The sequence below is a fragment of the Vitis vinifera genome, chromosome 7 (genome assembly GCF_030704535.1).
Source record: "Vitis vinifera cultivar Pinot Noir 40024 chromosome 7, ASM3070453v1".
NCBI classification, from domain to species: Eukaryota; Viridiplantae; Streptophyta; class Magnoliopsida; order Vitales; family Vitaceae; genus Vitis; species Vitis vinifera.
Window position 1 is genome coordinate 6,607,490 of NC_081811.1, and position 23,610 is coordinate 6,631,099.

General features: G+C 33.1%; 2 protein-coding genes across 2 annotated transcripts; both read right to left on the minus strand.

Moving 5' to 3' along the window:
• Positions 1 to 910: 910 nt before the first annotated feature.
• On the minus strand, positions 911 to 5,130 carry LOC100253273 (malate dehydrogenase, cytoplasmic). Its single transcript, XM_002278600.5, has 7 exons — positions 4,974 to 5,130; positions 3,540 to 3,698; positions 3,277 to 3,452; positions 2,805 to 3,082; positions 2,577 to 2,712; positions 2,370 to 2,481; positions 911 to 1,286 (listed from the first exon to the last, which is right to left on the minus strand). The coding sequence occupies exons 1-7, from the start codon at positions 5,014 to 5,016 to the stop codon at positions 1,192 to 1,194; spliced, it is 999 nt and encodes a 332-aa protein (XP_002278636.2). The 5' UTR covers positions 5,017 to 5,130; the 3' UTR covers positions 911 to 1,191.
• A 17,060-nt stretch (positions 5,131 to 22,190) lies between these two features.
• Positions 22,191 to 23,497, minus strand: LOC100852749 (uncharacterized). The gene has a single exon (XM_003632378.4). The coding sequence runs from the start codon at positions 22,941 to 22,943 to the stop codon at positions 22,326 to 22,328; it is 618 nt and encodes a 205-aa protein (XP_003632426.1). The 5' UTR covers positions 22,944 to 23,497; the 3' UTR covers positions 22,191 to 22,325.
• Between the last annotated feature and the right edge of the window lie 113 nt (positions 23,498 to 23,610).

A 23,610-nucleotide genomic window follows, 5' to 3' on the forward strand; every position in this document is an offset into this window, starting at 1 on the left:
TTGATTATTCTTTGAAAATCTTGAATAATTTTCTATTCAATTTTATTATGATATCAAATAGTAATTAAAAATATGCTAAGAAGTTAATTGTTCTTGTGAATTTAGCTTGGGCAATCCATGTACATATGAATTACATTTATAAATTATTGAGAGAGTATTATTGTATTGATACTTGTATGTGATTTTTAGTTTTTATTTTTTAAATGATTAGAAGAGAAGGGTATAAACTATGAAAAATCTAAAGAATAGATAATATGTATTTCCGGACCTCTTGAATTTGTTTAAAAAACACCTATTTACTCCCCTTCTCGGTGTAGTACATCATTAAGATTCATCCTCAAATTATAAGTGGGTTACATCAATTTATAATGCAACAAAAATTAAAAACCTAGTATAATTATTGTTGTTATTGATGTATTAAGATTAATATGGTGAATTCGGACAATCAAATTTAAATAAAGCTGACAATAATTTTCAATGGTGTTGACATCATTATATTGAAAAGTAAAAATTATTTTAAAGCAACAAAAAATAAATAGATAAAAATGAGTAAACTATATGCAAGAAACCTGTTGAAGTTGCCAAGATTGAGATTGAAAGAATTATTTTAAGGCAAAACATATGAACTGTCGAAAACATTTAGCAGAGTGTTTTTATTCCATGTAGATGCATTTAGAAATAGGGTCATGTGAGGAAAAATTATATGAAAATTAATTTTTTGAAGTAATCTGCAACTTTAAGAAAACCTGTAAATAGAAGTTTGCTTCTTTGGTTGGAGAGGACCACATTGTGCTTTTTCTCTGGTATACACTATTTTTTCCCGGTATCTGCAAATAAATTGTTACAGCATAACGTGTATAATCATTTTTTATTTTTTACTTTTGATGAATAAATAATATGTATAATCAAATGAAACCTCAGAACTAAAACAATTAACATTTATCAATGGCACTCAGCACATTACAAACAGATTAACAGGTCTGCAATAAGTAGAGATCATCAGAATCACCATGCATAAATGAGAAAGATGCAAAAACATGGGAGAAATTGCTTCTCCCCGATCATAATTTTTTGTGGAATTTAAGGTTTTTCTTCCTTATTCAAAACTGCAGAAATGCCTCTTCAATCCTAATCAGATTTATTACGAAGCTTAAAATTACCAAGGCAATAGAGAAAAGGTAGAAGGCACATTCAAGAAAGGCACGAGTATGCCAGCTCCTTTTCCTCACTAAGCTCCTGTGCAGTCAAGTCCAACTTCTTCCTCGAGAACTCATCAATATGAAGTCCTGAGCCAATTTGAGGGCAGAGAAAGAGAAAAAAAGATAAGGAGAACAGAATAAGCTAATCCATTGATACGAAATTGCTGATAGAAGCTAATACACATGCTTCATCTGTAGCTAACAAGGCTTAAGGACCTCACATACGTGACCAGAAGTAGACAAGTTCTTGAGAACATAAACTTGAAAAGCTTAAACAAAAGTAGAGGTTCAACCAGCTCTGACGTTTAATTTCAATTGAAACCATAATTCAACATGCAACAACACTCCAGGTAACAATTATGAATCTTTAGACACTGTATTTATATTGAAGAAAAAAGAATTAGCATGACTCATGATATAAAATATGGTCTCTGAAGATGCTTCAATCAGTAAAACAAAAGAACAAGTTTCAAAGAGAAGATCACTCTGTTGTTGCTAAACAAAAGAAAACCCGTTTGAATAGAAAATAGGTCGCCAGCCAGCGGATCGGAAGGGCTCCAAATAAAGGACTAGACTACATAGATAGGTATAATAGCAGATGTTAAATTCTGGATGCAGAATACAGTTGGTATCGAAGGGCAGAAAATAAGCACGTAGTACCTAAAGTTGTGTTTTATGTTTCATAGGTCCAATTCAAATGAACAAGGAAGAAGAGATTTAGTCAAAACATTGGCACTACATCCCACTTCCATCTATCAATGACACAATCAAAGAAGTCACCCGAATCAAGAAAACAAAAAAGAATGGCATAAAGCAAATCACATAAAAGTTCTGTAAATCAAATCCATGTTCCTATCCTAAACATTCTCCATTCATCAAATATCAACAATACTTGTAAGCCAAACATCCCAAGAATGAAGAAGAAGAAGAAAAATGATGTCAAGCGAATCATATATTTGGCCATCCAGGAATTATTTGGAATAAAAAAAAGAAGAAAGAAAAAACAAAAAGCATAGGAATCTTCGCAATTATTTGCAAAGTTCATGGTTTCCATACAGAAATCACTGATCACTTTTTTAAATAGAAGGAAAATGAATAGATTAAATATTCTCAGAAAACAGTGAAGATTCCAAAGAGCCAGAGCATTTTGTCATAGTGCATGATTGTTACCTTGTACAATCTTCCATTCTCCAGCACAGCAAGTTACAGGGAAGGAATAGATAAGACCCGCTGGAACATTGTATGAACCATCAGAGTATACGCCCATGGACACCCAAGTTCCCTGAAGTTGCAAGGAGAAAATCAAATGCATCAGATACACCACACACAATCTATTACTGGAAGTATACAGATGTAAAAGCACTAACAGAAAACAACCTCTGGAGTTCCAAGCACCCAATCACGGATATGGTCACATGCAGCACTTGCAGCAGATAAAGCACTCGAGAGCTTTCGTGCTTTGATAATTGCAGCACCACGTTGTTGGACAGTGGTGATAAATTCCCCATTCAACCTTCATGAATAAAAATGTAAAAATGATTAGATAAATTTAAATAAAACAAAAAAAAATACTAATTAAAAGTAAACATGACTTATGCCCCATACCATGCATCATCACCCACAAGCCCCCGCACAGGTTTCTCACCAGCTGGGGTTTTGACAGTAGCATGGTTGACATCCGGATACTGAGTTGAAGAGTGATTTCCCCATATGATAACATTCTTAACATCAGATACTTGAACATTCAGCCTTTCAGAGACCTGACCTAGTGCCCTGTTATGGTCCAGTCTTGTCAAACAACTAATGTTTTTCTCAGGAATTGATGGTGCAAATTCCTTCAGGATCAAGGCATTTGTATTTGCTGGGTTAGCAACAACCAAAACCTGAAATAAATGAATGAATGAATAATAAATAAAATTGATTGGAAAAACACAAAAGAAAAGAAAGAAGCATTGGCCAAGTAATGCAGGTTAATTCTATGTAAAAGTATTCCCCGGTAACCATTAAGGTGGTTCAATGTTCAATCAAGTGGATGATTTTATCAAGGAATTGAAACAAAATATACAATCGTGAGCACCTTGCAATTTGCAGCTGCATGATTTTCAAGTGCAGAGGCCTGGGACTTGTAGATGGAAACATTTTTGGACATCACATCCTTTCTTTCCATTCCTTCTTTTCTTGGGAAGCCGCCAACCATGACAGCAATATTGACTCCAGTGCATGCCTCAACAACATCAGTTGTAGCAACAACACCTGTAAAAAAATTAGAACTCACTATTGTTGTCATCATTTTGACTGATATGTAATGACCAGCATTTTATGGAAGAAAAGAAAAACTACCTTTGAGAAGTGGAAAAGCAGCATCCACCAATTCCATTTTGACCCCATTTAAGGCTTCTGCAGCAGGAGGGATATCAAGCATGTGCAGAATCACAGGCTGATCAGCACCCAACATCACTCCCCTAGCAATCATGGGGACAAGTGCATAGCCAATTTGTCCTACAAATCAAAATCAGTTTACCACAACAAAATCAGCCCAAGCAAATTGAAAGGGAAAAGAGGAACATAAAAATGGACTATATTGAATCTGGGTCTAATTTTGGTTATTGTACATTAGTTTAGCACATCAAAATACGAAAAACCAAACTTTGTCAACAATTGCATGATTAATAAACTCTTAAACCAACTAATTTGAATCCAATTATTGATATTATAATGGCATAGTCTCTATACAAGTTGAGCAACACCAAAAAATGCAAGCAGCTGGATAAAAATGATCTTTGTAATGAACAATATACATTGAATTTTCTGTACAATATATGTTAAATTAAAAGCAGATGATTTACACAATAAAAGCAGGATATGCAACACCAACTATCTTTCTACTCCACAAAAAAACATTTAATTTACAGAAGAAATGGAGATGGATAAAAATGAAAGCAGCTTTCAAGAAGCATAGTCATACTATACTAACTCTGGTAGAGATTACCTCTTGTCACTGATTACAAAGATGAAAAGAAAAAACTTAAAATCTTGGATCTTAGTGCTTTCATCATTTGGAACCCCATGAAACAAACTTCAGCTCGACCATCACTAACTAGAACCGTATGGCTTAGTTAAGCTGAAGTCTTTTTATTTTCCTTTTTCGTTGTCAAAACCAAAACAACATTAACATAATATTCTAGAATCATATTCCGTTTTCCAAACTTTTCATAAGCTTCCGTTGGATCATAGGTAGGAAGGAAAGATGCTGAAAATTGATTAAAAATGGATTTTCCTTAAATCTATTTTCAGCATTTCCGAGATCCGAACTCAACCTTAACCAGAGACTCAACAACAGGCAAAAGAACTACAAAAAACTCAGTCCGTAGAACCATGAGTACTTCATGATCCACCACAAAACTCGCTAAAAACACTAATCTACCCATAATAGACAGAAGTATTATTCAGATCGCCAGATCAAAAAACACAACACGCAGCAGCAACAACCGATTCAATCACAAACACTACCACAACATCAAGCACCGAAGCAAAAACTACAACAAACACCACGGTTGATCCCTAATTTCTTCAAATCAACAACCGATTCAAGAACATAATTATGCAAATCACAAGATCTACAGTAGCCCCCAGTTTCTACGCTCAAAAAAGCAACCAACACAAAGAAATAGGAAACAAAAAAGAAAGAAAAAAAAACAAAACAAAACAAATCTTCGCTTTCCGAGCAACCAAACAGTGAAACCATGAAGAAGAGAGCCATAGATCTCGTAATACCTGCGGCTCCAGTAACGAGAACGCGAACTGGTTCTTTGGCCATTGTAAGAATCGTAGGAAGAGGAAGGGAGACGAAAACGACGCCTGCAAATCTAATCTGTTGCTACACTTACCACTGTTGTGTGCTCCCTTTATACTAGGATTCACAATGTTCTCGTGCCGCTGCTTTTCGTCAACCAAGTTTTTGGCCACGTGTCAGCTCCTCATACGTTATAGTTAATTAGTTATTCAAATAACCCTAGCTCATAAGAGAATATTCTAAATATGCTTTTGTGCCTCGCTATTTTTTCCACCTGTTTGAAGAAAAATAATAAATTTTGGAAATAAATATAAATTTTTAAGTGCTTCTGAGTCCAGCAAAATATTCTGAGTGTTTGGCAAGATTTCAACAATAATTTTTAAAAATATCATTTTTAAGCACAATCTTAGTTGAGTTTGATAAATTAATTTAATGATTTAATAATTATTAATTTGATTAAGTATGTGCTATAAAATGACTTAATATTAAGATTTAAGTTTATTTTAAATTTTAAGTATTAAGTTAAAATAATTAACTCATTCTTAATATCAATTTTTTTAATCTTATTTGCCCACACTAGTAAAAATATATTTTAGAATTGTGATTCTATATTCATGAGTAATTTTATAAATAAATTTATTACTCACAATTAATAAAAATAAATATGAATTAAAATCTTTTTTACTTTCATAATCTCTTTTATTACCTTATGACCTTTATTGTTACTTGATCTATTTTACCCTAATTACAATTTCTGATGATACATATGTTAATTTAATTATTTTGAATAAATAATAATTTTTAAATCAATAATTTAAGTATAATTTAACTTAAAATCAATTTAAAGCATTAAGCAATAAACATTAAGTTTTATCAAATAACTTTTAAATTAATAACTTAACAATAATTTAACTTAAAGTCAACTTAATTAATTAAATAATAAATATTAAAATTTATCAAATGCTTATTTTAGTTTGTTGAACTTATTTTTTATTTAGAGATTACATAAATATGTACAATATAAAATTTTTAAAAATATTATTCAAAATATATTTTATAAAAAATAATTAAAATTATTTAAAATTTAAAAATAATTCTTAAGCATGATTCTTAAAAATAATTCTCAATTATTTTTAAGAATAAAATTTTATTTATGAACTTATTTTTCACGAGAGATTACATATGTAAAATACAAAAGTTTTTAAAATATTATCCATGTTTTATGATATTTTATAAAAAATTAATTATAAATATTTAAAATTTATTAATTTATTATTACACACATATATATATATATAATAATTAATTTATATACAATATGTCATTTCAAAATAAGTCAACGAATAGCCTTTAAAGTACATAAAAGTTTGTAATATTTTATGTAGCTAATGCAAGCATGCGTGAAGTTGGGGCTTTTTTAACTTTTGCGGCAATTTTAAAAAATTATAATTAAAAAATGGTAGTTTTGAAAATATTGATAGATTTACGGCAGTTTTGGCCACGTGGAAAGTGTCTTTTGAAGAGACACCTTCCACAATTTTCAAAATCATGAAAGAATTGAATTTAAGCTAAAGATGTCTCTTGAAGAAACACCTTCTACAATTTCAGAAAATTTGATTTATATTAAAGGTGTCTCTTGAAAAAACACTTTCCACGTGGCAAAAAATCCAATATGTATTAAAGGTGTCTCTTGCAAAGACACTTTCCACGTGGCAAAAAATCCAATATTCATTAAAGGTGTCTCTTGAAAAGACACTTTCCTCAAAAATTTGAATGTCTTATAAATTTGATTTTAAAGCTAAAGATGTCTCTTGAAGAGACACCTTCTACAATTCCTAAAAATTTTAATTTATACCAAAGGTGTCTCTTTAAGAGACACCTTCTAGAATTCCAAAAAATTAGATTTATACTAAATGTGTCTCTTGGAAAGACACTTTACACAATTCCACAAAATCCAATATGTATTTTATTTGTGGAAATGATTTTAAAGCTAAAGATGTCTCTCTTTAATGTATGAAAATTGTGGAAAGTGTCTCTTCAAGAGACACTTTCAGTATAAACCAATTTTTTTAAAATAATAGAAGGTGTCTCTTGAAGAGACACCTTCAATATAATTCCATTTTTTGGGAATTGTGAAATGTGTCTCTTGATACCTTCCACAATTTTAAAAATATTGGGTTTATACTGAAAGTGCTTGTTCAAAAGACACTTTCCACAATTTCCATTCAAACAGTGGAAAATTTTGAATTTATGCTGAAGGTGTCTCTTCAAGAGACACCTTTCATAATTTTTAAAAAATTGGTTTATACTGAAAGTGTCTCCTTGAATTTAAATTTGAATTTCAATTTCAATTATTGTAAGTACTAATCTAATCAGGTTATTATTTTTTTATTTTGTTGCAACCCTCGTTTGATTCCCAAGTTTGTGCAATCCCTGTTTGATTCCCAAGAAAATCCATCCCCCATTTGCTTTCCGGGAAAATCCATGGAAAACCCCCTAAAAAAACAAATTTTCAATTTCAATTATTGTAGGTACTAATCTAATCAGGTTATTATTTTTTTATTTTGTTGCAACCCCCGTTTGATTCCCAAGTCTGTGCAATCCCCGTTTGATTCCCAAGAAAATCCATCCCCCATTTGCTTTCCGGGAAAGTCCATGCAAAACCCCCTAAAAAAACAAACAAAAAAATGTTTTTATTTTTGCTCCGTGCTTTCTGGATCTGTCCAGGGGTCTCTTTGCTTTTGTGCCATTGGATTTAAATTTCACAAACCCTAAATCCACGATTTTTGAGCCACGCTGAAAAACACTACCTTTCCCCTCAAATCATGATCACCTTTCTCCTCAAATCATGATCAGATTACCAAATAGCTTATGTTTTTTAATAAATAAAAAAATTGGACAGATACCCTGTGCGCAGGCTGGACTGGTAGGAAATATTGGGAAATTTTTTTTTTCAACTTTCCCACACTTTCTTATCAACCAAACAGAATCATAACAAGCCAAACCACAAAAAAAATTAAAACTTTCTCCATTATTTTTAGTCTACTCAGTTTCATTGTAAAAAAAAACAAAAACTTTATTTTTTTTACAACTTTCCCACACTTTCTCGGTGACCAAACACAACCACACCACCAAATATAACCACAAAACTTACAGAAAACACCGGGGGCAATGGTTTTTCAGATCTGCACTTCACTTCCTTCCTATTGGTGTTGAAGCAAGGATCTCCACCTCATGATCAGCGTGCGGGATAGTGGGTTTTCGGGCAGAGGAGTTTTGATGCAGAGAAGAAAAACGAGAAGGGAAGAGAAGAAAAACGGGAAGGGAAATGGAAAGGGGGGAATGGGTTTTCATATCTATCCTACGTGTTATCCTACGTGTTCAAAAGTGCCGTAGAATTGGAATTATTTTCCAAACTATGGTATTTTAAATATTATTTTTTTTAATTGCAGTACATTTATCAAGAATCCCGTGAAGTTGGGTGTAGGCAAGACCGCAACACTATGATGGAAATAAAATGAAAAGCTTGACTTTGGATTTAATCCAAAGTAGTTTTGCTAGGAGCTCATACACTTTTGGTTGTTCGACCATCTCCTTTAAAATCGACGATGCTAAACCTCATTTTCAACTCTTCACATACCTACTCACCTCAAACTTGCTATTTATACATATGATCGATAGGATTTTTTTCATAAGCTAACTACTAATTTCCGATCTATAAACAAATGTCAGACATAGTAAAAATTGCAGACTTCTTATTACTCAAAATATTTAGAATTTACCAATTCTCTAATACTCTTTTTTTTCATTTTTAATCCATCTATAAAAAGAGTGTGAATCATATTTATTAATTTTGAGGAAAAAAATGATGTTATTTATTTATTACATTTCAATGCCAAAAAATTAAAGTTAATCTTACATTTATCATATCAAATTATTGTATCAATACTTTTTTGAATATCTATAAATACATGTGAAAATCCTCCATTTTGTCCCTAACAAATATTTTCTCATTTTCATTTTCTCTCGCCTGCTTTTTTTAGCCTACGTTTAGGATATTTTTGCTTGATGATTCATCGTTCCTTATTGGTCCACCAGTTTGTTATTGATTTTTGAACCATATCTTGGAGGCCATTTAGGAGGTAATTTCGGGTTTGATTTTAGGTTTATTATTTTTTGTTTTATTTTCAGCATTTGGTGAAACTCTATGATTTTAGTATTTTTTTAGGGAGGCCTAGCAGCCGGCTTAGATAAGGACACGTGTTCTCATCTTGCAGTTCTTCTCAGCATTTTGGAACAAGCCTTCTAGAGGTTCCTAGGGGCCATCTATGAGGTTTCTAGTGGAGGCTTTTCTTTGGAGCATGTTTCTTTTTTCTTTTCTTTTGGGGTGACCTGTTAAGAGAGAGAGGGGACCAACTATTTGTAGGCAGAGGATATTCTCTGGAAAGGTGGTTAAAGAAGAGAAGAGGTTAGAGAGAGAGAAGGGTTAGAGGATAAGAGAATGAGGCTCACTAGTTTTATTGAGTTTGGGGAAAGCAATAAAGCACGAGGAGCCCAACAGATTTCAGCAAGAGGGTCTTCAGGTACATTTGTTGTGGGTTTCTTGCTCGTTTTCATTATCACTCTATTCTTCATCATCTTTTGTTGTTTCTAATCACTGTTTGATCGTTTGTGTATGGATGTGATATTGCTTTGCTCTTTTTTCTTCTTCTTTTTTGTGGGGGCTTCCCTCCACGTGGCATTCCCAGACTCAAGACCCTTTGGCTGACTAGGGCAAACATATAACCCTTCTGGGATCACTCCATTTGGACCAAGATAAGCTCCGTCTGGCACCAGAAGTGAGAAGTTTTTCTTCTTCCATAATACCAGACGGAATAGACAGACTAAGTCGGCTGACTTTTCAGACAGACTCACAATGTCAAACGAAATGGATAGACCAAACCGGTTAAACCTTTCAGATGGACAAATCAATTCAGTCAAGTCTTCAGGATTTCTAACATGCATAGTTAACCATGCTTAATGTCTGAACACCGGCCTAACCACCTGATGTCTGAGCGTCGACCTAACCACCTGATGTGCCTAACCACCTGATGTTTAAGCGTTGAATTAAACGTTATTTACACCCAAAAGTCAATGTCAATTAATTATTACACACAATCCCAGACATTGGCAAGCTAAATGGAAAATCGGCTACACAGTCCGAGATTTTGGCACAACAGTCAACAAATGGCACCAGTCAGCAACCCTTACTTGATGTGATTGCCCAGTCCACGTAGTAATGACGATGTTGATAGTCTATGCAATCATCATTACAAGAAATGTTAGAGTGCATAATCAACGCTGACGGTGCCATCAACTCTATATAAACCCCTCAAGAAGCACGAACAAGATACACACACTCATTATCTTCCACAAAGTAATAGTTAGAGTTATCCTCAGTGATTTCTGACTTTAGCTTCGGAGGGATGTGCTCGGACCACCTATTCGGACATTCTTCTGTGTAGGAAAGAAGTCTGTTTGACTCCAGTGAAGCTGGACATATCTGAATCCAGTTGGCTTGACGCCAACAGTTTTCATTTAAACAAAAATCTGGATATGGTTCACTATTGCAATGAGAGTTTATTGTTGAATTTGTTTCAATATTTGCTTTGAATCTTTCAGTTGCACCATTGGTCTTTGAGCCCATTGATTTCAACATGAAATCGGATTTCATTTAATGTTTTACTTATTTATTTATTTCGCTCTAGGTATGCTCTATCTTAAGTTATGCATTTCTCTGTATTTGGTATCTTAATCGGTGTCCCTGTTTCTGGCTCACAGCTTTGGGTTTGCTTTAGACATCTGGTCTTGTGTTCTAATCTACGCTTGAAAAGAGATGATTGTGTATTAGGTTTACTAACACAAATTCATAAGCCTCAGTGTAGAACTATTTGTATTCTACACGGAGGTTGCTGCATATTTATAGTTTTATTCTAAACTTGATGATGCAAACCAGCCAGTGGGTCAGCAAGATGTGGGATGCAAGCATTGGTTCTAAGCAGTATGCTCTGAGGACCATAAGGCACCTATATATTCTGCATGTCCACAACACAAGGAACCAGTTGGAGTTAGCCCGCATCATCAAGGAAAGAAACACTGAGCTATAGGAACACACTAGAAAATTTAGAAAATAGGTTACTGCAATAGCTAAGTAGGACAATTAGATTTTGTAGAATTGTGATGTTTTTCTAAGACTTGAGGTTGAAGTGGCAAAAGCGGTTGAGACCCAAGCTCAATTGGAGAGACAACTAGAGTTAATTGAGACCCATCAACGAGAGGTTGACAAGGCCTTGCTAAGTATAGAAGAAGAAATTGAGTGTATTTATAAGGATGAGCATGGATTGCTTGATGATGAGGCTACATCCACAAGAGATGCAATGTATGAGTAGGCTGAATTTATAGAAAGGACTTTTATGGATGAGGTTAATGAGCGTGGGTTATCTTGGGAGATCAGTCTTTGTGATTTAAGACTTATAGATAAGTTGTAATATGCTAATTGTGCCATCTGTTCTTTCATAATTTCGAGGTCGAGTAATTGTCGGACTCGGCTAGGAGTTTAGGAGATTGGAAAACATACCGAAAGAGGACTTTGGTAGGGTTCTGTTGGTTTATGTGTTTGATTTAGATCACAATTCACTGTTGTTGCTTGATCGGTATCACTAGTCTGTTGTTTTTAAGGATATGGTTATTGTTGTTAGAACAAGGAATACATAGGTTGTGAGTGATTGTAGTTATAATGGGCGCCATATGTTTACTCAAACACGAAAGCTTGAGAAATTGCTGGTTGGTTCAATCCTACAGATTATGTGGGTAGTGTCATCGACCCATTTATCATGGAGTCCAAGGCATAATAGCACTTAAAATTATTATACATGGAATGTTGGACAAACTCATTTTGGGCCATTCTCGGAGACCTCATCATTGTCCTTTGTGTAGAAAAATGAAGCCCGGAGAAACATTCTTCTGACATCACCGAATTACAACCTTACAAGTGTTATTGACGTCCTAGAATCTATAGTTGCTCATGGCGAATAAAGGAATTTTCTTAAACATAATTGACATGTTGAGTTTGTACAAAAGTGGAACTCATATATTCAAGCAAGTTAGACAAAGTAGTTTCTACATTGTCTCATTTGGATTTTGAAATGGCTTTGTATTTCTTGAGGTCTTCAGGTCATGATCTATATGCAATTTGTTAGATTAAGAGTATGGAAACAAAGGATTAGCATAAAAGACATAAATAAATAACATAATGAATAATAAGAAAAACTTATTGGCTGAGGCGTGACAAACACTGTCCTTGAAATAGATACACCATCCTCAAATACGAACTCAGTGCATTAGGGTACTAGTGGTCTACCTCTAGGATTCAACAGCCAAATCTCGCATTGGGTGCACTCTATAAGCGAGACGTGTACAACTCGATTCTGAAAAAATTCCTCCAAAAAGATGTATGAAGTACTCTCTGAAAAACTCTTTGAAAAATTGGTATTCATATTTTGAGAGTGAAAGGTGACTTGCTTTTATAGACTACTTACACAATCCCAAAGGGACTCTACTTGTAATCAGAATATGACTCAAAGAAGAACATGATTCTACTTATGAGTGGAATGTGACTCCACCAACACAATCTCAATAGGACTCTTCCCAAAAATATAAGACTAATAAAATAAAAATAAAAATTGTTTTGAATTTTTGTAAAAATTAGCAAAAATCTTTAAAACATTTTTTTAGATTTACACTCTTCCTACAATCCCCCATAGAGTATAGATGTGAAAAGAAAGAAAAGAAAAAAAATGGAGGAAAAAAGAATCCAATGCATCAGTACTAGTGCCCAAAGGCTATGAACCAATCTTAAGACACATAAGTATTGAATCACAAAACACAGTGAAAATAAATTTCTATGAACTAGTGTTTCTTTATGTAACTTAAGGGACTTTTATCCACATTGGTTTTCTCAACTTCACTACGAGCTGTACAAAACAAGTTGGCACAAATAGGTCATACGCCCTACCTGGATATTCATGAGAGCTCTAGAAAATTTGCCTAGGTTCTTATAGGAAACGACCCATCTCCACTCTCATATAGGTGAATCTATCAAGTATGTTCTGCATTTAAACATATCATCCATAAGGAATATGATATTCATTAAGAGTAAACACTCAACCTTAGTCAATGCAGAACACATTCTATCTACACCATAGAGATAGACTCTCATACAATTAGAGTTGATAGAGCACCTCAAGTCAACAAATGATTTGTTATTAGCCATATGAATCTACTTCATGGAATTTCCATTCTAATAGGTTGGGTTACCACCACTCTTGAATTCTGTAATAGGCATAAGCTTCATCCCCCTCGATGTTTCTTCCACTAGTTCCTTATTTAGTGGTTTGGTCAAATGATCGATCAAATTCAACTATGACCTCACAAATTCTAGGGATATAACCCCTGTTTCAAGTAGTTGCCGCACAATATTGTGCCTTAGGCGTATATGTCTGTTCTTCCCATTAAATATTTTACTCTTAGCCTTAGCAATTGCAGCTTGGCTATCACAACGCATAGACACAGACGGGGTTGGTCTCGTCCATAAAGGGATATCTGCTAAGAGGTTTCTAAGCCACTCAGCCTCAAAACTTTTCTTTTCTAAGATAATAAACTCAACCTCCATAATAGACCAAGTAATGCAAGTTTGTTTGGCAAACTTCCAAGAAACTATACTTCTACCAAGGATGAAAACATATCCACTAGTGGATTTCATCTCATCTGAATCCGAGATCCAATTTGCATCACTAAATCCTTCAAGGACACTTGGAAATCCACTATAGCACAAATCATAGTTAATGGTGCCTCTCAAATACTTAAGGACTCTACGAACAGTAGTCCAATGGTCTTGATTAGGACTTTGGGTGTACCGACTCAATCTACCTACTACATAAGCAATGTCAAGTCTGGTACAGTTCATTAAGTACATTAGGCTCCCTATGATTTGAGCATACTCTATTTGATCAACTCTATGTTCTCTATTTTTCTTCAGTTGTGAGTTCGGATCATAAAGAGTTGACACTGGTTTACAATCAAAATGTTCAAACTTTCTTAAGATCTTTTCAACATAGTGCTCTTGAGACAGTTTAAACCCATTAGGTGTTTTAGTTATTTTAATTCCTAGAATCACTTCTGTCTCTCCTAGGTCTTTCATATCAAACTTAGAACCTAGGAATTTCTTGGTCTCACATATTACCTCTAGGCTAGTTCCAAAGATCAACATGTCATCAACATAAAGACAGATGACTACACATATGTTATCCTCATATTTGTTGTAGATACACTTATCAGTATTATTAATGGAATATCCATTAATTGCTAACACGTGATCAAACTTGTTGTGCCGCTATTTGGGAGCTTGTTTTAACCCATATATTGATTTAACCAACTTACACACATTTTTCTCCTTCCTTGGAACTACACAACCCTCAGATTGTTCCATATAAATTTCCTCATCCAAATCCCCATTCAAGAATGCAGTCTTGACATTTTAGTGTATCATCAAATTATGAATGGAAGCTAAAACGATCAATACTCTAATTGATGTTATTCTAGTCACAGGGGCAAAGGTGTCAAAGTAATCTACATCCTTCTTTTGTTTAAAGCTTTTGGCAATTAAACGAGATTTATACTTCTCTATGGACCCATCTTGCTTTAACTTTCTTTTAAAGATCCACATACAACCAATAGTCTTTGCACCAAGAGGTAAATCTACAAACTCCTATGTATGGTTATACATTATTGATTCGATTTCACTATTAATGGTCTCCTTCTAGAGTGGTGCATCAGGAAAAGTTATAGTTTTTTTGTAGAATCTAGGGTCATCATCTATTAGGAAGGTATAGAAACCATCTCCAAGGTTTGTTTATTTCCTTTCTCTTTTACTCATTCTAGGTTCAAATTCAGAAAGTCTAATAGACTTGTCTCTACTTGTTTTCTGAACTTGTTGTTCACTATTTAGTTTCATAGGAAAATATTTTCAAAAAAATCTGCATTCTTTGTTTCTATTATAGTATTGACATCTACAAGACTGTTTTCTGACTTAGTAACAAGAAACTTATATGCCGCACTATTCTCAACATAGCCAATAAACATTGCATCAAAGGTTTTAAGACCTAGTTTTCGTTTTTTAGGTTAAGGGAAAAAAACTTTGGCTAAACACCCTCACACTTTCAGGGATGCTATATTAGGTACATAACCTTTCCACAACTCATAAGGAGTTTTACTAGTTTTCTTGTAAGGTATTCTATTTTGAATATGACATGTGAATAGGATAGTTTCCCCCCACAAGTTCAAGGGTGCTCCTGAACTTACCAACATTGCATTTATCATTTTTTTTAAGGTCTCATTTTTCCTTTTTGCTACTCCATTAGACTCAGGGGAATAAGGAGGAGTAGTTTCGTGAATGATCCCATGATCTTCCCATGATCATCCCCTATCAATTCTAAGCCTTTTAATTTTCTTATTTAGTTGATTTTCCACTTCATTTTTGTACTTGATGAAAGCATCTTTTGTTTCATCTTTTTTTCTCAAAAGATATACCCTTGTATACCTTGAATAGTCATCTATGAAAGTTATGAAAATCCATTACCACCTCTAGTCATTGTGTTTTTTAGGTCTCCTAAGTCACTATGTATTAAACTTAGTAGATCTGATTTCTTTCAATTGATTTGTAAGATTTCTTTGTGGTTTTAGATTCTACACAAGATTCACATTTTCCATGGTTTTCTAAGGGTGGTTTAGGGATTAAACTCAATTCAACCATTTTCTTCATATATAAAAAGTTCACATGTCCTAGTCTACCATGTCAAATATCACTAGAATCAACTATATAAGCAGAAGAAGAAGATGCATTATTATTGATAATATCATAAACATTCAAAATAAATAAAACCTTATTACAATAACCATTTCCCACAAGTGCATCATTCTTGGTTAAAACTATTTCATCAGAGTCAAACAAGATCCTCACTCCTACTTTTCCCAGCAGAGATACTGACACCAAGTTTCAATGGATATCTGGCACATGAGGAACATCACTGAGGGCAAGCACTTTTCCAGAGGTTAGCTTGAGGAGAACTTTCCATTTGCCAATCACTAGAGTAGATCTAGAATCACCCATGAACACTTGTTCATCTCCTTCCTTTAGAGTAGTATAGGAAGTAAATGCATTTTTGTTTCCACATATGTGCCTAGTAACCCCAGAGTCTACCACCTAGTCCTTCATATTGGTGACCATGATCACCTCAAAGGAGATTACTACTATGATCACCTCTGCCTCTACTAGATTTGCCTTTGAATTGGACTTCTCAATTCTCTTCCTATGGCGACATTGAGCTGCATGGTTTCCAAACTTGCCACAGACAAAGCAATTACCCTGTTTTTTAATAGTTGGGTTCTGAACCTTATTTGATGCATTGGGTTTGGTCCTAGAGTTTTGTTTTCTAGACCTATTGTTTTTGGGTTTAGGTTTTTCTTCTACTACACTAGCCTTAGAAGACAATTCATTAGCTTTCTCAACATTGTCCCTATTTTGGTTTTGTTCCTCAATCCTAATTTGGATTATGACATCCTCTACGGACATTTGTTTCCTTTTATGTTTCATGTTATTTTTGTAGTCTTGCCAAAACTCTGGAAGAGTCTCTACTAAATAACCAACCACAAAAGGTTTGGGTAATTTAATATCTTCAATGGCTAAGTCATTAATCAACAAGTGGTAGTCATGGATTTGAGATGATACATATCCATCCTCGGTCATTTGGAAATTTCTAAAATTCTCTATGGCATATTTCTGAGTTCCTGCATCTTTCAAAATATTTTTTTTATTCATTACATCTCAAATTTCTTTTACAACTTTAAATTGACAATAAATATCAAAAAGTTCATTAGAAATGGTACTCATAATAGCATGCCTAACTTGTTTATTTCCAGTTTCTCAGGTTGGTAACAAATGAGAACTATTTTCTGGTTTTGGGTTTGTCAAAATGTGTCCCAAATTCACTACATCAATTGCAGAGAAAACTCTTTCCTGCCATCTCTTAAAGAATGTCCTGTTGAAAAGGTCAATTTTAGAGGTGTCAGGATGGGTGTGAACTAGGGAAGCTTTTATTTGGATATATTTCAAGATTGTTGGATTAAGGGTATGGAAACAAAGGACTAGCCCAAAAGACACAAACAAATAACAGAATGAATAGTAAGAAAAATTTATCGGTTGAAACGTGAAAAACATTGTCCTTGAAATAGATCCACCCTTCTCAAAGACGAACTCGGTGCACTAAGGTACCAGTGGTCTACCTCTAGGATTCAACAACCAGATCTCACATTGGGTGAACTCTGTAATTGAGACGTGTACAACTCGATTCAAAAAAAATTCCTCTAAAAATATGTATGAAGAACTCTCTAAAAAACTCTTTGAAAAATTGGTATTCATATTTTGAGAGTGAAAAGTAACCTACTTTTATAGACTACTAACACAGTTCCAACGGGACTCTACTTGTAATCAGAATAGGACTCAAAGAGGAACGAGATTCTACTTATAAGTGGAACGAGACTCCACTAGCACAATCCCAATAGGACTCTTCCCAAAAATTAAGACTAATAAAATAAAATAAAAATTATTTTGAATTTTTGTAAAAATTAGCCAAAATTGTTAAAACATTTTTTCATATTTACACTTTTCCTACACAATTCACTCCCTATTGCATGGCCACTTTGGGTGTGCCACCATATGCACGTGATCCATTCTATTCTATTTTCCTCTTTGTGGTGCGTTTCTCTTGTGTTTGTGTGAATTTACATGTTTTAAGTTAGGTTTTCAAAATCTACTTTCCATTCAAATAATCCCAACTTTAAAAATTCATCCTTAGTCTTTAGGTAATGAAATCCTGATTTTAATAAATACTTGTTGCCAATATTTCCTTGGGACATGCACTTTTTTATTTTCTTTTATTTTTTTAATATACCAATTTTCTAGAAATCCTTCCTCAATGATCATTAAGAAAATGGAATTGTGTAGAATGAATTGATGCAAATAAATTAGACATTAATGGGCCCCAACTTATGTGATATTCTCTTACAGTTAATTATTCATTCTAAATATCTTGTACTTGTTGAATGCTAATTGTCTTTGCCTTGCTATTCGGATATATGAATGTTTTTTTTAATACTTATTATCATATACTAATCTTGTTTTTATAAAGCTAGCACTTTGCTTGTTGTTCAGATACACCTTTGTCTTATCTTACTCGTTTGACTATTTTCCGATGTATATTTCGGCCATAGTATATCATGATCATTGTTTGGTATCAATTGATTAGCTAACCAATTGTCATGTTTAATTGTTTCACCCTGATTGGTAGAGATCTATTTTAAGGCTTAAAGGGGTGTCGAGCTTATTACCGTACCTCTCTGATAGATAACTTGACCCTTGAACTAAGATTCGATTTTTCATATACCTATTTTTTCATTTCAAGAGTCACACTTAAAGTTTTCTTTTCTATTTTATTTTTCCTTAAAAAATAAAATAAAAATAGGTGACCATTCCAAAACCAAATTTTAAAAAAATCAAATTTTCAAATAAAAAAAGAGTCCAACCATTCCTTTTGAGTGGAGATGCTATGGTGGGTCCACACTTTGATAATTCCATATAAAATTAAATTATTTACATTGAGGCATATAACAATTATAACATTATTAGATTTTGACATGATCTAAAAGGTGTTAAAAATAACATATTTGAAAGCTATGATGTTGTACATAACCATGGAAGAAAATATCGCGAAATATCGTGTATCGAAGGTTTCATTAAATTATTTTTCATAGAGAAATATCGGTCCGGCGATATTTCGGGATTTATCGCGAGAAATCACCGATTTCTCGCGATATATAGGTGATTTGGCGATAAATCGCCGATTTTTCGGCGATATAACGCGGGTCAACGAAAGTCAGACCCGCTACAGTGCCCGTCAACGCACTACAGTGATGCTACAGTGCCTCACCTTTATTTGTTGCTGAGAGGATTTGAACCCCAAACCTTTTACCCGCTTACCACCTGAGCTAAGTTGCCCTTTGATATATAATATGCAACAACTATATATATACTTAAATTCATTATATAAAGAAAATATAAGAATATTTTTAAGAGCAAATTAATTATAATTATTTTATAATTAAATGCAAAGTCTTTTAATTAATTACTAAAAATATAAAAATTATATAATTTTCTTCATAATGTTTTTAATATCATTAATAATTAATTAAATATTAAAAAATTATATATATATATATCATTATTTATTTTATATTATTTAATACAATTGAATTAAATGGATCATATTTTAATACTAATATATATTTTAAAATTAGACATATTATAATCAAATATCATAATATTATGTGTAATTTAATAATAAATGTATACTTATAAAATTCATATTTTTATCGATGCATACGACATTATTATCAAATATGATAAATCATGTTATACATATATCAAAATTTTCAATAAAATAACTTTAAAATGTCTATTATATTTCTAATTATATTATTATGAGGTTTTCCTTACATTTTCATGAGTTTTTAACAATTTTAAGCTTACCGATATTTTTTCCCAAAATATCCACCAATATATCTCCGATATATCCGATATATCCGTAAAATCGAAATACCGATATATCCGTGATTACCGATATTTTCTTCCATGTACATAACATGTACCAAGGGCATAGTGTTTGTTTTGGTCCACACAAGTTATAAAGTCTATAAACCTGATTTCCTTCCCTTAATTTCCTTAATAGATCATAATATGTTGAATTCATGTTTTGAAATATCGATAAACACGATATATCGTTACTTGAAATTTACAAATATATCGAAAATATTTAGAAAATATCGGTAAGGCAAAAATTATTCAAAATTCATGGAAATATTTAGAAAAACTCTTAAAAAATGATAAAATAAATAAAAATACATATGTTAAAGTTATTTTCTAAGTATAATTAGCATAGGTATCATCAAAAAGAAAATATTGGTAAGCAAAGATATATCGGTCTTAATAATTTATTATTTATTTATTCAAATTAATTTTAATTTATAAAATATTAGAATTTCATTATTATTTTTTATATTTTAGTATTTTTTTTAATAAATTTATATTTTTAATATTTTAGAATAAAAACATTCAAAATTAAATAAAATTAAAATGATAAATATAAAAAATTTAAAAGTGAAGTGATAGTAATTTTTTAAAATAGGATTCGTAAGATAAATGATGATACATTTAATATTAAAATTATAATTTATTTAATTCAAATGCATTCAATAATATAAAATAAATGATGATGCATATATGATTTTTAATATTTATATTTTTATATTTAATTATCATATAAATTATATTAAAAAATACTTGTTAAGAAAATTATAATGATGGTTTTTATACATTAATTAGTTAATTAATTAAAATTTAAAGTAAAATAATTATTTTTTTTAATAATGAACTTTAACATATTTATTATTAATATATATTAACAAGTGAAAACTTGGTTGATGGTAACTAGCCTTAAACCTAAGCCTTTTGGTCTGGGTCGAATCCTCCTCCTTCCTTCAATCAACGAAAATTTCCTAAACCACAAAAGAATATGATCATTTAGCTTATCGAATTGAAGTTTTATTTCTTTTTTTTTATTTTGTGAAATAAATCATCATAAGGAGTTAGATCTACAATTTAATTTTCGTTTCTCTTCCCAAGTTTTCGAAGCATCCAAATGAGGTTCTTTATTGGTTTTTTTCCTCTTTAATAATTCCTTAAAACACTTGTGAAGATTATTTTTTGGAGGAGTTTCTGATCAAATATTCCACTTCTCCAATAACAAGAGCCTCCTTTATATTCATTTCCAATTTTGTTTTTTCTTTTTGGTTGCTTTGTTTGATTCTGTAATTTTAATTTATGGTTTTAATTCAGTTTCGATAAACTGGAAAAGTCAATACTTTTGGGGCTTTGGCTGTAATTTGGGGATTTAGGAAATTTCCACCAAACGATCGAAGGAAGGAGGAAGGATGGGTTGGGATTTTAAAATAAAATGACGGCTTTTCCCTCACTTAAACATGTCATGTATTCAAAACATATGCCTTCCCTTCATTACATCTATTGTCACTCAACAAATGTATATTACATGTATTTATAAAGTATACATTAAATGTAAGGGGGAAATGTGAAAAATACGATATAGGTTGTAGAGGTAAAATGTAATAAACCCTAAAAAGTTTTATTTTTAAATATAAAATATAAAAATGCAACATATTTTTAGTTTTATGTCATTATTCCCACTTAAATCAACTATAGTTACCTGTTTAATCCTGAATCGATTTTACAACAACCTTGAATTTTTTTTAAAATATGTATATAAACCATAAGAAAATATGCAAAGTTCTATACCAGGATAGATGTAACATAATAGTCAACTTAATTCAAATAACCTAATTCACTAACTCTTAGAATTAGATATTTCTACAATCACTCTTCCAAGTACTCACTTTTCTTGGTTCTGACACCATCCCCTATAGTGTCTGTTTGAGCATGTACACAACAAGGCAACCTGAAGTTTTAATTTCCCTTGTGATTAGAGCCTCGTTTGCTACTACATACTAATTAAAAGCGTTTATGCTTATAATGTTAAGGGCTTGAAATAGATCATCAAATATGTTTTTTTATTTCAAGAACATCAATCCATTTAATCCAATACTGCAAGTGTTCTCTATTTGTGATATCCCACATCAGATAAAAAGAAAGTTTATGACACTATACAAATATGAACTTCTTTTAACCATGTAAACACATTTTAAAGCCGTAAGGATCATTTGGACAAAAAACGGACAATATCTACACAATTGGGTAGAAGTCATTATAAATGGTATCAAAGCTGATTTTTGACTCCAGTGAAAAGGATTGTTTAGCCCTGTAAGGAGTGTTTATCTGCTTGATCCCGCGATATATCTCATATCAAATAAGAGAGAGTTTTTTATACTATATAAGTATGGGTTTCTCTTAACCATGTAAACGTGTTTTAAAGTCATAAGAACTCCCTTTGGGCTTAGAGCGGACAAAGCGAACAATATTTAAACAGTTGGGTGCGGGTACAAATGAACCCCCCTTTCTTTTTCATTCACATCATCAACTCCTTTACAAACTGAAATACATACCAAAAAGAGTTCTAAGATTAGATCTAAATTCTATCTGGCACTTGAGTGTGCTATACTCCGCGGGCCAAATCCGCCCTGAATCTTGCTATGAACTCCTCTGCCCTTTCATCTATTCCATACATCAGTGGTGATGCCAATCCCACAGATTCCCACATTTCATCTGCTCCGCGTGTCTTTTGATCACTGCTGCACTTCCCCCTTTCCTGGCTTGATCCTGGCAGCATAGCTGGTTGGTTAAGAACTTTCATCCTCTTCGTGCTCGGTGGACACCTTGCAGTAGCACCCTTGCTTCCTCCTGCTGCGACTGCTGTTGTTTGGAGGGGCTCTACCTCCTTGGAGATGGGCTCGTTAAAGAGCTCATCCACATATACAGGTGCAGCCCTCTTCTGCACTACATGGCTTCGACGATACTGAACAGCAAGCGTGTTGGGCGGCTGGATTAACTGTTTTTTATGCTGAAGATGGGGCTGAGACGATACTGAGGGCCGAAGAACTGCAGTGCTGGTCCGGTATTTAGTTCTCTTGAAAGCCTTCCTTTGGCAGGGGGTTTTCTTCTTGATGGATTTAGACTTCTGGAGCTTGTGCAGTTTGCTTTGAAGCTTGGTGGTGAAGTTCCTCCAAGCCTTTCTGGCTGGCAAAAGCCTCTTTCCCAAGTTCAAGCAATACATTGGCGTGCTTGCGATACAGAGGAAGGCTTGCAGTGTTGTGAAGGTGGCATAAAAATGGATGGTTCTTTATAATATGAAAAGCTAGATTCCATCTTCAAAGGAAATATTTTTTTTCCCGCAGGGTTCATATCCATCCACCAAATTCGTAGACCAACTTAGATCCTACGCTAAGTCTTTGACGCAAGATAATACTTTACTGAAAGGATAACCATGGATACTATTGCTAATTGATCTAAGAGGACTTCTAACCATTTTTTCTCACTTTTCTTGGGCTTGTCCTGTAATGGTGCGTGTTGAATTGTGGGTGTGTGTGTTAAAGGGAACCAACTTTGTTTATTACCTACCATTTTTGCTAATTATTCTTAAAGAACCGTTTCTCATTGGAACAAACAAAGAATAAGGCTAGGCCTTATCTTAGTTTTGCCAGATCCCTCGAAAGTGAGATGACGGGGATGGATGCCTTTTTCATCTCCTTTTATGATATCTTGCTCCCAACTTGCAGTGGTAGACGTGGGGGAAACGCATCTGCCCTTCACTATTCTCCAACTTGCTGAGATTCCAAACTTGCGTATAGGCTGACAGTGCATAGCAACAATGGCCCCCACTCCGCACAGAGGATTAAAAATTATACATGTATTCCTGGACCCAGAATCCATCTAGAGGCCAG

Bases quoted from the DNA above. Each gene is read 5' to 3' on its own strand.
- LOC100253273 (XM_002278600.5), bottom strand. From the start codon at position 5,016: ATGGCCAAAGAACCAGTTCGCGTTCTCGTTACTGGAGCCGCAG. The intron at 2,713-2,804 runs GTATGGGGCATA...TTATTCATGAAG, and splicing joins CTTGTGGGTGATGATGCATG to GTTGAATGGGGAATTTATCA. The intron at 2,482-2,576 runs GTTGTTTTCTGT...TTGCAACTTCAG, and splicing joins GGGTGCTTGGAACTCCAGAG to GGAACTTGGGTGTCCATGGG.
- LOC100852749 (XM_003632378.4), bottom strand. From the start codon at position 22,943: ATGTATTGCTTGAACTTGGGAAAGAGGCTTTTGCCAGCCAGAAAGGCT.